General features: G+C 43.5%; 1 protein-coding gene across 3 annotated transcripts; it reads right to left on the bottom strand.

The window, feature by feature from the left end:
- Positions 1 to 5,533, bottom strand: LOC118222894 (nectin-3-like protein). 3 transcript variants are annotated; one of them, XM_035408819.1, is made up of 6 exons: positions 5,237 to 5,533; positions 4,438 to 4,782; positions 3,885 to 3,999; positions 2,343 to 2,428; positions 2,180 to 2,211; positions 1 to 708 (listed from the first exon to the last, which is right to left on the bottom strand). In XM_035408819.1, the coding sequence occupies exons 1-6, from the start codon at positions 5,292 to 5,294 to the stop codon at positions 559 to 561; spliced, it is 786 nt and encodes a 261-aa protein (XP_035264710.1). In that variant the 5' UTR covers positions 5,295 to 5,533; the 3' UTR covers positions 1 to 558. The 3 variants fall into 3 exon arrangements, with proteins under 3 accessions (XP_035264710.1, XP_035264727.1, XP_035264718.1); XM_035408836.1 differs by having other exon boundaries at positions 2,343 to 2,398; XM_035408827.1 differs by having other exon boundaries at positions 3,885 to 3,996.
- Between the last annotated feature and the right edge of the window lie 10,636 nt (positions 5,534 to 16,169).

Here is a 16,169-nt window from a genome sequence, read left to right as displayed (position 1 = left end):
TGAGATTGTTGAATGGCAAACACTTTATTAAGCAGAAATAGCAGTTTTCTTGTGTATTTGGAGCCATTCTGTTCAGCTTGTCTTTAATTAAAGGGTACATACTGGTTTTCAGTCATTCTTCCCACTAAAAGTCTGAAAACCAGTATGTACCCTTAGCATTGAAATAACTGAAAGAGGGCGATCAAGCTTTTCGTCATAGTACCTGTACCTTGTACCTGCACACTGCCCATGTCTCCCTGCAGTCAAATGTAAATGCTGGACACTACAGGTAGCCCTTCCAACAGGTAGTTTCTGCTTTGCACAATGACAGTTACACTTTTTTTTCATAGCAAACGCTAAAGTGCATCATTTCCTTACAGTATGATACAAGCTGCTCTGACGTCACATAAGTTCTTTCACACATATAGTTTCCGAAATTTGACGTTCTGCTCGATTCTCGAGCTCAGGCAAAGTCAAGTTAACAGCGCCCCCCCCCCCCCCCCCCCTCCATGGCATGAGTCCAGGGCCATCTCACCCCCGCTGGCTCATTGCACCCGCAGACATCAGGCATCGGCTCCATCATCTCTTGTTCACCTGGGCGTAGGTGACCTCTCCGCACCCCTCCACGCTGCGCTTCACTTCAGCGTACTCCGTCCCTTCCCTGGACGTCAGGATCGCAGAGCCGCCCTGGGCAGGCCGAAACCCACGCATGTCTGCGTAGGTTACGCCCTAATAAAGCCAAAAAAAGGGGGTAAGTTGGAAAATGATCTCAGAGTTCTCTGTTCTTTATTAGAGCTCTGCTTTTGGTTCTTACAGCCGAGGCCTGTGATGTCACTATGAGACCGTAAAAACCACGCTTTTCAAAATGGAAATAAAAGGGAAGCAATTTTGAAACAGAAAGATGCACTTATCTCAGCTTTTTTAGTTCATGTTTCCTTTAAAGCTGATATTATACATGGATGTGCACATCTCCAGTCACACGGGGCTGAGCCCATGTTCGTAACCTCATTAAATGGTAAATGGACTGCATTTATATAGCGCTTTTATCCAAAGCGCTTTACAATTGATGCCTCTCATTCGCCAGAGCAGTTAGGGGTTAGGTGTCTTGCTCAAGGACACTTCGACACGCCCAGGGCGGGGTTTGAACCAGCAACCCTCCGACTGCCAGACAATCAGTCTTACCTCCTGAGCTATGTCGCCCCATTGTCATTAGATCATGTCATTAGATCTCATAATCAAAATTTGTCTGGACAGATGTCCCAGCTCATATGCACCAACACAAGAGCACCTCAGGGATGGCACTCACAGCAGCGGTAGAAGAGTTACCCAGCGCTAGTATACAAACGAAAACAAGCTCAACTTGAACAAAAGTCAAATTCCCTTAGGCCCTCTACGCATCTATCTATCTGAAGGCAATCAGCCACCACTGCCAGGCCTTCCAAAATGCCGATTTGTTTTGTTTTTCGCCACAAGACGCGGTAGCGCTCTGGCCTGATTATCGGCACTGCGAATAAAAACGATGTGAAAAACAAACGGAGCACTCCGGAGAACGGGAGACAGCTGCCCTGCTCTCATCAACGTGGTGCTGAGCACATCCAGCAGTTCAGGGAAAAAAAGTCTGTCCACACTTCACTCCCTACTTCTAATGTCCGTAGGCCACCAGGGACTTTTGGGGCCCCATGAAAAGAGATCCCGCATTGGGCCCCGCTACCCCCACAAAGTCCTGTTCTAATATTTTTTGAGGGCTCCTGTCAGTCAGGGCCCTTGGAAGCTTCATAACCTGCAGAACATGCAAACTCCATCTGGCTGACACATCAACCCAGAACTTCCTTCTTGCGAGGCAACAGTGCTATCCGCTGCACCACTGTGCCACCTCATACAGGACATTACATTACCTTTATTTGGCAGACGCTTTAATCCAAAGCGACGTACAATAGGGGGAAATGGTCCTACACTATGCCCATTCACTGCCAGCTGCTATGGCATGCTGGCTGTCCTTATGATTCCACCGTCTCCTTGCCAATGGTTGGCTAGATGTTTCAGATCTCTTGCAGCACAATTGATTTTTTTTTATTTTTCTGTAACCATATCAGGCAAATTCTGTCCTTCACGGACCACCATGACAGCCACCCCCCCCCACCCCCCCACCCCCCACCACCAAACATGTGAATCAGATCATTAAGAAACTGCATGACCGTACCTCCTCTTCTCTCCCAGTGACCCGAGTTGCCCCTGAAACACAGAACGACACGGAGCTTTTCTCAAAACGTTAACTGGCTGGCTGGAAAAGCGCTGATGAAGGAAGTTGGTTTTGTGTCGAATGGGCATGCAGAAGTCATGTGGTGAATGGGTCTGACACTTACGCCTGCTGCTGCTGCTGCTGCTTCTGCTGCTGCGGCTCTGGGGCGCAGCGTCGCATCTGGGGAAGCCATGCACGGCAGTGAGGTTTCTGCGGCGCATTTCACACCATGTGACATCTACCGTGCCACTTTTGCATCTCAGCTTATCCCTCCTCATTACACAAAACAACAGTGGCCTTTACATGTATAAATTTACATACTTATATACTACATAATGTACGCGTATCTGTTTATACAATTATATATAGATTTATGCATTCACACAAATACGCACACACAGACCTTTTTTTTTCAGATGCATAACTTACAGTTGTTGTGAAATTAGGTGCTGCATTTGGTTTGAAATTTTAGATTCTCTGCATTTGCTGCCCTTGTGGTACAGTAATCAGTGAGCTACATGCATTTTGACTGGTGTGATCTTCTTCAGGAAGCAGTTACTCTAATGCTAACCACTTAAACCAGACACAAGCTGCGGTACATGTATGCTGGACATATGCTAAAATGTTTTATTCCTTAATTTAATTTTCTATTGTAAAAACATCAAAATACAGAATACCACCAAATACCTGTGGCATGCTTGACCTCTATAACATTTTAATGGTGACTTATACTATGATCGTTTGATAGTTTTACCCTTAAGAACCTATATGAGTTAACAATGTACACTATATGACCAAAAGTAGCTGGACACCCCTTGGTCTGGGGCTGTTCTTCATAGTTTGGGCTAGGCCCCTTAGTTCCAGTGAAGGCAAATCTTAATGGTACAGCATACAATGATATTATAGACGATTCTGTGCTTCCCCAACAGTTTGGGGAAGAACCTTTTCTGTTTCAGCATGATAGTGCCCCCGGGCACGCAGCGAGGTCCATATAGAAATGTTTTTTTCGAGAACGGTGTGGAAGAACTTGACTGGCCTGCACAGAGCCCTGACCTCAACCCCATCCAACACCATGGTGATCAACTGGAAAGCCAACCGCGAGCCAGTCCTAATTGCCCAATCAGTGCCCGACCTAATGCTCTTCTGGCTGAATGGAAGAAAATCCCTGCACCAAAGCTCCAACATCTAGTATAAAGCCTTCCCAGAAGACTGGAGGTTGTTATAGCACGAAAGGGTGGACCAACTCCAAATGAATGCCCATAATTTTGGATGAGATGCTGGATGTCAGGCGTCCACATACCTTTGGCATGTAGTGTATATATCCCTCTTCAAAGTTAAATTGAAATCATTTTCTGCATACCAAATATTAAAAACAAAGTGGAAGATTACATTACATTACATTATTTAAGTTTTTTATTCCTAAATATATCATAAATCTAGATACACAAATCTAGGATGATGATATTCCTACAGTCAACACATTATTTTTATGTTATAATTAATTGTACAAAAAATATAAACAAAACAGTGAAGATTGCAACATTGGAGATGGGAAAACTCATTCTTTGCAATGGGTAAGTGGTCTCAATTGATCGTGAATTTTTTAATTACAACTGCACACTCGGGAGCCTGTTCTTTTTTCTCTGAAATAACCAAAGCCTCTCACCTCTGCCTCCTCTTCATCATGATGAAGCACAGTGCTGCTGCTATGAGGACTATGAGCAGCAGGGCAGTTACAATCCCAGACGCCACTGCTGTTGAGTGCTCCCAGGGTTTGTCTGCTTGGATATGCATTTGCAGCCATTAGCATGATTGTTTGGTTACAACTCTAATGTACATTCATAACATAATTGTAACAGGCCAGTGGAAACAAAATATATATTGAATATTTTTATTATGAATACTTTCTGAATATTCACATGGGATAGTTATTCCAGGAACTATTTAAGCAGTGTTTGATAGAAACAGTCTGTAGTACAAAATCTTCCTGCACATAATCTTCAAAACTCTAAAATCATAATGTGAGAAGGAATCTGTCTTTAACGTTTTTCTTACTGAATTCTGCCAGGAAATATATATGTCATGATGTAATTTGGTGGTCCTGTTACACTTGAATGAACTAAAATTTAATACGTTATACTGCCTCCAGTTTGAAAAACAAACAACAGCACTGGAACTTCAAAGAAAAACTGATACAGTATGAAATGTGGCTCTCTTACCCTTCACAGTGAGTGTGGTGGTGGCTTCCTTGCTTCCCAAAGGGAAAGTGGTGTATGTACAGGTGTACTTTCCCGCATCTGTCTCATTAATATTAATGATGATGATGGAAGCATCATCCACAGAGCTGCTGGTGAAACGGGCTCGTCCACCCGAAGATTTGGAGTAATTCTTACCAAGTTGAGGATGGAAAACGGCTAAAGGTTTGGAAAATGATTCCTTCCTCCATTCGACCTGTGTGGCATTTGCACTTGAGCCTCCCTGAATGAACTGGCAACGCAGTGTGACTTCACCCCCCAAGTAGGCAGTAACCTGTGGCTCAACACTGACAGACTGACTCTCAACCACTGAAGTGGAAGAGGGGGAAAGAGGGAGAGAGGGTTAAGACAGAGTGGAAAGTATGCCTAATATTAATTATTCAAAGAATGTTTTTGGTCAACTGCTATTATTACTGCGCTGAAATTACAACCACCACCAAGTAGTATACGAATTCAAGTTCACATATTAATTCATTATTTTATTTTATAAGTAGCATGCGACCACAATGGCAAAATAGCCAATTTCTTTGGCATTTGTGTACCCTTTAGCGCTTATTATAACGTGTTTAGACGAAATAATAGGTAAGGCGATTGATTTGTCTTATAAAAAACTCCCTTGCAAAATAATAATAATAATAATAATTACTGGATTAACCCCAACACGACACGAAACGAGTAGCATTATTTAGTAAAATTTTAAATAATAGGTAGGCTACTTGCCCTGCTTTTAACTGTAGTCTACTGTCAAATAAACGTCCCTTACCTGTGCGGATCATGCAGCTTGAGAACACAAACGCAAGAAAACATTTCATTAACTCCATGATAGCCGATTTCGTTACGGAACTGAGAGTTAACCCGATAGCTTTCGAAATTGATATGAATGTGCAGAATTTTTTCCCCCACTCAAACGGGTCGCGAATTGCACCTTTCAAGTCATAAATAGTCTATTAGACATTGCCTTAATTAGGTAGTGTAAATTAAATGATTATTAGGACGTAACCTCGTTAATTCCGGCTTGTTATGGAAATCATTTGATTTCCTGGTTATGAATAATCGCGCGACAAGAAAGGGAACTTCAAGCGGAAGAAAAAAGGGGAACCTCTTTAAAAATTCGATCATAGTAATATTTCGAAAGTGTCAAATAATATATATATATATATATATATATATATATATATATATATATATATATATACATATATATATATATGTATATATATATAAAGAATATCATATAAAGTCCAAGCTTTAATAAAACATGTTTGTGCAATGATTTTGACTTCCTATCGCCAAAGAATACCAAAATATTAACACAGTTTCTCCAGAATGTTAATGAACATAGTTTGTAGTCTCTGTATCTGTAGACTATATTGCAAAGGCTATTACCCATATGTTTTCGTGTTTGCTGTATACAGAAATATGTAACTTGGGAGAGGTTTCAGCTTTGTGTTATTGTCCAAATGTTGACAAATACATATTTTTATGAAACCATCCACATTTTCAAATTGCAATTTAAAACTTTAAAAAGGCCTTTTCTTGAGCTTTGTTGGTTTGGTTGGTTTAATCGAATTCCACTATCCAAGAACTTGGGAGACTTTCGCGATGTAGATGGATCTTTTATCCTCATTATTAAATCTAAAGGGTCAACTGGATGCAAGCTGCGCGCGGGGTTTTACCCGAGCATTAGAGTTAGTTGATGAGATTAATCAACACTTAGTTCCACACCATGTAAAGTTTGGTTATGACTCTGTAAAAAACAAAATATACATACAGGCAAGGCGTGACATAGCTCTAAAGTTCTATGGAAAACTCGCAATAATTCTGGGTTTAAACACGGAGGATGTTTTTGACCTGGCTGAACAGCCAGAGACGTCTGAAAGGCATCTGGAAAGAGTTTATGCACTGAACCCCATTGATATATACGGGTGGTTCTACACACTTTTTGTGTACACTGATATAATTGAGCATCAAGTTGTGGGCGACTACTTTGTACCGTTGTTGAGATGCATACATATATCAGGGAAAGACAATGAGATAGTCACTATTAGATACGACAAGGTGCACTACGTACCTGTGTCTAAAACCCACATCAGTGACTCGCTATAGAAGTAAAAACTGATCAAAACTATAGCGTGCCATTCAAGTACGGTAAAGTGGTTGTGAAGCTTTATTTTAGGCCTGCGAGACAAAGGCTCAGATTTTTAAAACGATAAAACCATTTAACCCGTACGCTCAGGATCCACAACGTTATGTGGCTTATTATCAAAATCAGGCCGGTGGGGTGTTGCCCGGATATGCGGGCAGTACTGTAATGTACGGATCAGGGCTTGGTGGAATTTTTCGCTGACTTTTTTGAATGGCCGTGCCACTATTAAAAAAAGGGTTCAACATTGCTAAACCTCATCTCAAGACTGCTGCTAAAAACATCGTTAGCGAAGAGTTGGACTTCACAATTCCTTTGACACAAACAACGATAGAAAAAAAACACATATGTAGAAGTACCCCCTATATCGGCAATATCTGACACATTGCCGTTGGAGTTTTTCATCACAGGGAACAGTGGAGGCCATTGACGTAAACAATACGCTGTTGTACATAGGACTCAAAATCACAAGACCTGATGGGGCAGACATCGCCGACGAAGCGACTGTTGGGATGATAAACTATCCTGGGGCTACTATTTTTTTCCAGGTTGATGTTTCGTTGGGCGACAGACTGATCTCGCAGAGCTCGAACACTTACCCATACCGTATGATAGAATGTTTAATGAACTATGATAGGCACACCCGGGAATCACTTTTCTCTGTGGGGCTTTTTTACAAGGATACAGCCGGACATATGGATGGAGCAGACCCCGCTGGTGATAATAATGATCTGACAAATGGTCGCTCCAGCAGAACATCACTGCGGGCTGCAGAGAGGAAGTGGAGGAAATCCCGATCCTCTGATGACCTGACCGCATATCATACCCTGCTGGCGACTTTCACATCTGCCCTCACATCAGCTAAAGCCTCATTTTTCCAATCTAAGATCAGTGCATGTGTCCCTAACCCACGCAAACTATTCTCCACCTTCTCTTCCCTCATTCCTCCTCCACCCCCATCACCCTCTTCCCTTTCCGCAGATGACTTTCTGGCCACCTTTGAAGGAAAGGTGGCTACAATCCGGAACTCCTTTGCCCATCCAGTGAGCCCCCCAACCTGTCCTGATCCTTCTTGACCTGTCTGCAGCATTCGACACGGTCAACCACAAAATACTCCTCTCCACCTTGGCTGAGATGAGCATTCTCTTCTCTTCCTGCTCTCAACGAAGGCGGATGCTTTTTCCTCTGCTCCCTCCCTACCCTTATCTGCCCCTGCTTGCTGCTCTCTTGTCTTGTGCTGCGTCTGTCTGAACTATCCGGAGCCTCTCTCTGCATTTCTCTCCGAAACCTAAAAGCATGGATCTGATCAACTGGTCTCTCAACGCAATTGATAGTATTTTCTCGACGAGATGAACGGGTCAGGGAGAGCCCTCTTGCCCTGACGGAACGTTTGCAGCCGGATACACGATGGACTCCTGGAAGGAGTGGAGGGTCGTGTGCCTGTCGATCCTTTCCGTTGAGGATGTTGAAGACGTCTACTTGATTGGAATTATGATAACAGGCTTTCTGCTGTTTGGAGCTGGCAGCATCCTGATTTATCGCAAAATGCCAAAGGCGTTGGCAGCACTAATTGGGAAGCTGCCCGCCATTGAGGGAACGGGCAGGGCTGTCAACACTCAGACTCAAGCGATTTGTGAGCTCAATCGCAAACTGGATGCGATTGGATCGCAAATTCGCATGACGGATACCAACTTGGAGAAGTTGTCGGTTCGGCTCACTGAAATGGGCCACTAATTCGGATGATTGGAACAACGCTGAGAGAACCACAGGACTAAAGGTAGACGAAAAATGCAGAAGTCAGCCTGAACCCAAAACAATCCTTATCCTCATTGGCTCCCCCACATCGGCCTTGGAAGGCTGATATCTCTCCACTCTCCTGGATTGTTATGCAGACAGATGCTCGGCCCTACCCCCACCTCCCTGCTCCTATGGAACTTTGTCTCTGGATCAGGACTCTTCGAGGTCGTCTCCGCGGCAACGGCCGTGTCCTCGTCATCAGTATCAGACGGCAGAGACAATGTTGAGACTGTGGTGGAGATGAAGTCCATGGACTTACACACACATGCACACGAAGATACATAACACACACACCACCTCCTACTCAACGCCTTCTTGGCTCCCACCCCCCCTCCCTCCCCCGTTACAGTGCAGTCTGCTGAGGGTTGATGCGATGCGCCTGAGCGGCTGCGCGCTCCCCCCAGTGTCTGTGCTGCGACACTTCCCCTCCCCGACACCCTACCCCCTACCACATGTGCAAGTCTTCGAGTTTTGTTGTAATGTTTGTAATGTTTGTAATGTTTTTATGATGTTGCTATGTGCCGACGTTTTTCTTCGTTTCAATGAAAGGAGTGCCCTCTCGTTTCATTGAAAGGACTGTTTTTTTCCTCCTCCTTCCTCCTGTTCTCTCATTTCTCATCTAATAAGTTGGCGCCGCAGATGGCTGCCTCGGTGTGTTGACCAAAACAAATTCCTCGTATGTGCAAATGTACTTGGCAATAAAATACGATTCTGATTCTGATTCTGATTCTGATTGCTGGGACTGCCCTGTCTTGGTTCGCTTCCTATCTTGCAGATAGGTCCTATCAGGTCACCTGGATGGGGTCTGCCTCTGCTTCTCATCCCCTTGTTACAGGAGTACCGCAGGGATCTGTACTGGGTCCTCTGCTGTTCTCTGTCACCAAAAATGTATCGAGCAAACTGTTCAGGGTCTTTCAACATTTCTGCTACATTTCTGCTTTCCCTCATTGAGAAGCGCCCCCAAAGGCTGTTGAGGAGAAGTTTGTTGATGGATCTCTGGGCTTGACTCATGCATATTTTATCAGGATTCAACCTAATATTCTCCTTTTCAAAATAGTCTTCAACATAGGCTCTCTTGTCGGCCTCTGACACAGAATGCAGTGGGTAACTGATAGCCTCCTGTTTGTACTGCAGAAAAGTTTTCACATAGTCAGAAAATAATGTGACTGAGCTTTGGGGGAAATGCCACACCTCATCTATCCTGACTACCACATAACCCTTCCCAATAGCTTTCATCAGCTCGATACTAACCCAGCATCATGAAATCGACCTTTCTTCATCCTTGTGGTGACAGGGTGTCGTCTGATTTTCCTGTTCAGTGCATGTTCGACAGAGAGGGAACATTAAAGTAGCCCTCCTGGCGGATGCATCGTTGCTTTGACTAAGGCAATGTAATTTTCGAGAGGTTCAAAGTCCTTGAAAATTATCTGAGGGTGACCTATGGGGTAGCTTTTCCTAGCCTGACAGTATGGGTATAAGCTTGTGAAATCCAAATACCTGATTTTCTCGCCCTCCTTAGCTTTGCAGTATAACTTGTAAGCATTTGTCCTACCACCAAAGAGGCTGTCTCTAGGTTTCAATCGTGTCGGGTGTGTGTATGTAGATATAAATTTGACAACGGCAGGATTGTTTTGTTTAGCATGCTTCAGCTCGCATTCCCACATAACTTCAACCTTCACCCCATATGTCTTTGTAAGAGTTTCCAGTTTGTCATCAAAACGCTTTCTTAAAACCCCATATGGTATGTGGTGTGGTTAAACGGGTCAAGCCCTGTACTTTCGATAAATTCGTCGTGATATTTTAAGCCATAGTGATGTTTGTCGGGACAAGGGCCTCGGTTGTTGTTATTTTCCTGATTGTTAAATTTGTGTGGGAAATGCCCTTTCTCCACAGCGCTCAGATTTAACGCTGCGGCCATTTTAACAAGACGCATAGGGATATACAAGTAGCTATCTGTGTATCGCTGCTTGAAACACTCGTCGTACATGGAAATCAGCCTACACCCCATCATGGTGATTTTTGGAGTAATGCCCACTTTGGAAAAATGTTCCAAGAGAATAAAATGGACAAATTTCGCAGCGTTGTGTGCTAGCCATATATACCCTACACACTTGGAACATTTAAATTTACTCAAAAGTTTTTCAATACAGTCACCCCCTTCATCTGTAAGCTCTTCAGCAGCAGCAGGAAACTGATTATAGAGGAAACGTTGGCGGCTGCGACACCAGTACTTGCCAGTAGACAGTAGCAGCCGTGCTCCTATACTGCAAAGCTTATAGCTTTTGAACGGAAATTATTTCAATGCCAATGGATGAAAGAAGCACATGTCCAAAGCCCCGTAGCTTCACTGAGGATGCCGGGAACCGTCACTGCTGTCGTTGCCGCACTGGAGCAGGAGTGGTGGTGTAGAACTCCGGAATCGGGCCCACGTTGCCAATGAGACGGAGGCGGACGGCAACCAGATTTCGTCATGGCATTTCCCAATAAAGGCTCCTCAGGGCTCGCATGGGGGCGCCACCACAGGTACCGGGTCATGGAGAAGAGGATGGAAAACAGTGCTAGTATGCAATAATGACACAAGTTCCTTCATTTTCTCAGATTAAAAGCTTGAGGTGTATACAAAATATAGCTAATCTAAGCATATTTGCCACGGTGAGATCACATAAAGAACCATGAAACATAAGGAAATGCAGTTCCCAACAGTGGGTACTTCAAGGTTGAAACTCTTGCCTTAAAGAGAGACCAGTTTGTGAGTTATATGAGGCTGAAGAGTCCATGCATCTTTTAAAAATTGGGGGGAAATGCGTTCTGCAGAGATTGGATGAACATATTACTGCTTCTGCCCATCAGGCGTCACAACGAGGCTAATCTTGCGTTGCGCTATCGGAAGCGACTCCTGCCAAATGGATGTGCTGGAAGAGATGCATAGCCCGGTCCCGAAAGCCAAGACGATTGGCGATTGCGTTTTTGAGTTTCGCTTAATTCGCTGAGATAAGGGCCACTCCAGGTGAGGGCAGGCATCTAAGCAATAAGGTTCGAAGAATTATTTTTCAATACATCACTATTTAAATATTATTTAACAGTTGGGCACAGTGGGCTGGTTTAAAGCGCCACATTGCACTACTAATATGCTTACCGAATGAGTATATTAGGAGAGGATTTGGAACCCGTCTCTTATTTTTTATTTATTTATTTTAACCATCGTATTGCACTCTTTATTTAAGACGAAAATGCAATGTACGATTAAAGAAAACTATGACAAAGTTGCAAAAGCACATGCTACAAAGCTGCCTGGAACCAGCCATAACCGGGGGCAGATGCAATGGATGACGCGCAACGCCATTCGCGTGAGCATGCAATTGTAGAGACAGTGAGGCCAATACCTAGGCTATGCAGAGCATGTCTGTACAGGAGGTATAATTTGTCCTCAACATGTGCGCCCAGTCGTGTGGTCACATGCCTGATCCCATGCACGGTGAAGAAGTCAGAGCAGTGACATGAAGAAGGCTACATCAAATCCCTTCTCCACTGTGATAAGCCTAGACGCCCGTTTAAGTGTCATGGAATACAACGATACACTTATGAATGCGGAACGTGAATTCGCATCTTGCAACAGCATGATATTGAGAGAACGAGTCAACATTAAGCCTAATTTGTCTCATTAAAATGGACATTAGCAATCCCTAAACATTCAGCATCGTAATCTGACAGCTAAATTAGATAGCCAGATTGTATCCTCGCAGATTTAACACCAATATGAATTTTATGTTTTCATTTTTCTGTCGCAATGATTGGGTCCCGATATGGAACCGGCTTTTTAAGCGCAAATCGTGAATCAGTGGAGAAAACTTTATCTGGGTCTGAAGTTGAAAGCCGAAAGCTGCATTGCATTTTACAACATTGGCTGTAGCCTACTTGCCGGTAACAGTCTAACACTCCTTGTAGTGTAGCGATTCAGCGAAGGGTAGAATGCAGCTTTGAACAATTTAGACGACTCTGCATCTCTGCTCTTTGCAATACGACCTGCCGTCCATGTTCAATCTGCCAAACCTATAACAGCCAGAGCTTAACTGGCCATCTCGCAGCCCAATCCTCCCGGAATAACTGTTTACACCAGGAAGTAGGCCATTAGCCTACAAATACACAAACTATAGCCTAGGCCTGTGTGAGACATCTAGTAGCTGCGTAGTAGCAATTGCCCATAATCCATTAGCCGTTCACAATAAACAAAGATTCTTTATGCCTACTTTTTGTCCATCTCAGCCAAGCGTGAGAACTTTGGCGTTTCCCAATTCACACATTTCTGCTTAGATTTACGTGCACGAACCCCAAATTTGCGTAAAAACGATTGATTGGAAGACCCTGCTCTGATCAACTAGGGGATGTAGCCCACGATCCAATTCTACTGTGTTCCGGAAGGTGGCCGAAAGCATTCACGCCAGGGATTCTTTACTAGTGAGAGCATCTAGCGTTGAGTCTGATGGTGAAAAACTCAACAATAAGCATGCCATTAACTTGTGCCCGCATATGCTGGAACGTTTCCGCTTTTAGCGAAAGACTTGCGATATTCGTGAAACCAGCCCCTCTGTGAGAGGTCCCCGCAATCAAATATGTATATTCGGTGTTGTCAATTTAGTGACTTTTAGAGGAGGCCATAGCTACTTTCCATAGAAAATAGTTGGCAACACTGTGTATATTATGCGTTTACCGCTAGACTCAGAGCTCAGCATAATTTAAATAAGGTTGATGACATTACCCAGCTAGAATCTGCAGCTAGCAGATATGGACGTGGCAGCAGCTTCCAGGCTTGAACATGGCATCCTCCATGGAGGGGCAGTGGCCGCCGCAAAGCAGGGCTCCTTGAATGAAGCTCCCTGGCCAGTTAGCAGTGAAGACAGTGCACCGGTGTCCTCAATATCTGGAATATTGTCGCTTAAAACAACGCTTTTCGTGGCTGGCCCCAAATGGATCGCCTGCCTGCTGCAGCTACAGAGCTTAGAGGTAAGAAGCAATGCAAATAATAGCAAGACTTCCTCATAGTGCCTAGGCTGTGAGCTTAGACTAGCAGCGAACATGTAGCGAGCAGACATGGTTTAGACTGGCAGCATGCCGTAGCTGGATTGCAGAAAGAAGCGCCGATTTACAATGCAACATGCAGCAGCTTGCATGCAGAAGGAGCAGCCGAATGAGTAGAGGGAGGCTGTTTAAGTAGACCTCCCTGTTAAGTGAATGTACTGTGATAGGCGACCATCACTCAGCTGAGCTATCAGCTGATTCAGCCAGAGCACTTGACTCTCGTGGCCTGTCAGAACTACGCGATGCTCCATCTGTGGTCTCGGCGATTACTAAATCCAGCATAGCAAAACTGACTACCAACAGGTCTGGGTCAACACATGTCACTACATGCCCGGGCAACACACAAATATATAGTGTCATATAAATGTATAGTGTCAGAAACCTCACTGGCAAACGGTTGTCTCCTTTTAAACACTGTCTGGGGAGGTGTCAGAAATCTCGTTGACAAACTGGCCTGTCAGTCAAACTGACCTGTCAATCAAGCTGGCAGGGGTCATAAATCATTTTTGACAGAAAGTGTAGGATATATACTACTTAGGGTTGTGCAGAGACAGCACTCTGTATCTGTTCAACCAACGTCAAAGTGTACAGAAACGCATGTTTTATTTTACGCCATAAAAAATAAATAAAATCTGTTATTTCATTTTCTTACTAATGCTCACCTTTCCCGCGTATGTTCCCATCATCATTGATCTACAATATTTACACAAATTATTATCTCTGCCTTTCTGAATATGGCCTGTCTTCGGGTTCAGATATTCCCTTGCAGTGTAGGCTTTCTATTGCTCAGGTCCATCCGGGTATGGAAATTGGGTTTACTTTGGAGACAACTAGTAATGTGACAAAAGGTACTGTTGTGCAATGGGATCACAAATGCCTTTTTCCATCCGTCCATTATCTATACCCGCTTATCCTGAGCAGGGTCGCAGGGCGTGCTGGAGCCTATCCCAGCGTGCATTGGGCGAGAGGCAGGAATACACCCTGGACAGGCTGCCAATCTATCACAAAGCACACATACCATTCACTCATACCTATGGGCAATTTAGAGTCTCCAATTAGCCTATCTGCATGTCTTTGGACTGTGGGAGGAAACCAGAGTACCCGGAGGAAACCCATGTAAACACGGAGTGGAAATGAGATTCGTACCCAGGACCTTCTAGCTGAGAGGCGACAGTGCTACTCACTGCACCACCATGCCGTCCCCAAATGCCTTGTTGAATATCTTAAATGTTGCTAAAAAAATGCTAACCTGGTCAGAGAGAAGAAAAACCCGAGCAATAAAGGATTGTCATGGTTCTGTGTTTTCCTGTCTGTGTTTCCCTTGTTGGGCCGCCAGATGGCGGCACTTCTGTTTTGTGTCCTGCTCCCCCCTGTTAATTGTATGATTGTTTTCAATTGTCTCGTTATTCCATCATTGTTCCCACCTGTGTCTTGTGATCCCCTCTTCTGGTTTGATTGTTTTTTGAGTTCACCTGTGTCTTGTTACCCCCTGTCTATTTAAGTTCTTTGTCCCCCTGACTCAGGTGCTGGTTCCTTGTGTTTGTTCCTGACTTGTGTTTGTTTGACCTTCATGTATCTACCTGCCTGTGCTTTGACCTGTTTGTGTTTGTTTGACCTTCATGTATCTGCCTGCCTGTGCTTTGACCTGTTTGTGTTTGTTTCCGACATATGTTCAGACCACCGTATGTACCTGCCTGTGTTTTGTTTGACCTGCCCTTGTGCTCTGCCTGCCCGTGTTCTGCCCTGCCCGTGTTTGTGAGTTCCTCTTGTTTTCTGTTTTTAGATATTTTTGAGTTTGTGTTTTTGCCCATCGTGGCCCTTTCTGTTCCCTGTTTGTTTGCCTATTTTGTTAGTAAAATCTTTGTTAATTTTCCCTTTTTGAGTTTGTGTATTTTTATATCTGCGTTTGGGTCCCCCCTACCCGTACCGTGACAAGGATATATATCTCCTGAGGCATGCATGCCTGTCAGGCTGAGACACCCAACATCTTATTGCTGCTTGTCAAATTGGTTTCTTTTACAGCAAATATCTTTAACAAACAGAAACTTACCATTTTGTTTATTCAGCCATTCGTTCATTCATGCATACATTCAATCATCTAATCTTTCAATACGGGTCTGTAACACAAAGTGCTTTACAGAAATAAAGCAATAAAGCAGTAATGCAATAAAGCAGTAATGCAAATAAAATGGAACTACACAAGTAAAACAGGATACCCCATATCATTAAAGGATTGCAAGCCCTAAGAAAATAAAAGTAAAAAACGGATCAAACAAGAACTAAAAACAAAAACAGCATTAAAACAAAGCTCAAGAAAAGGCCTTTTTAAAGTTTTAAATTGCGATTTGTAAATTGGAGTGGTTTCATCAAAATATGTATTTGTCAACATTTGGACAATGACATAAAGCTGAAACCTCTCCCAAGTTACATATTTTTGTATACAGCAAACACGACAACATATGGGTAATAGCCTGTGCAATATAGTCTACTGATACAGACACTACAAACTATGTTCATTAACATTCTGGAGAAACTGTGTTAATATTTTGGTATTCTTTAGCGATAGGAAGTCAAAATCATTGCACAAACATGTTTTATTAAAACTTGGACTTAAATATATATATATATATTTTTTTTTTTTTTTTTTTGACACATGAAATATTACTATGATCGAATTTTT

Source organism: Anguilla anguilla, chromosome 1 (genome assembly GCF_013347855.1).
Source record: "Anguilla anguilla isolate fAngAng1 chromosome 1, fAngAng1.pri, whole genome shotgun sequence".
NCBI lineage: Eukaryota > Metazoa > Chordata > Actinopteri > Anguilliformes > Anguillidae > Anguilla > Anguilla anguilla.
The sequence above is the reverse complement of the archived record's forward strand: the minus strand, read 5'-3'. Positions and strand labels throughout refer to the sequence as shown.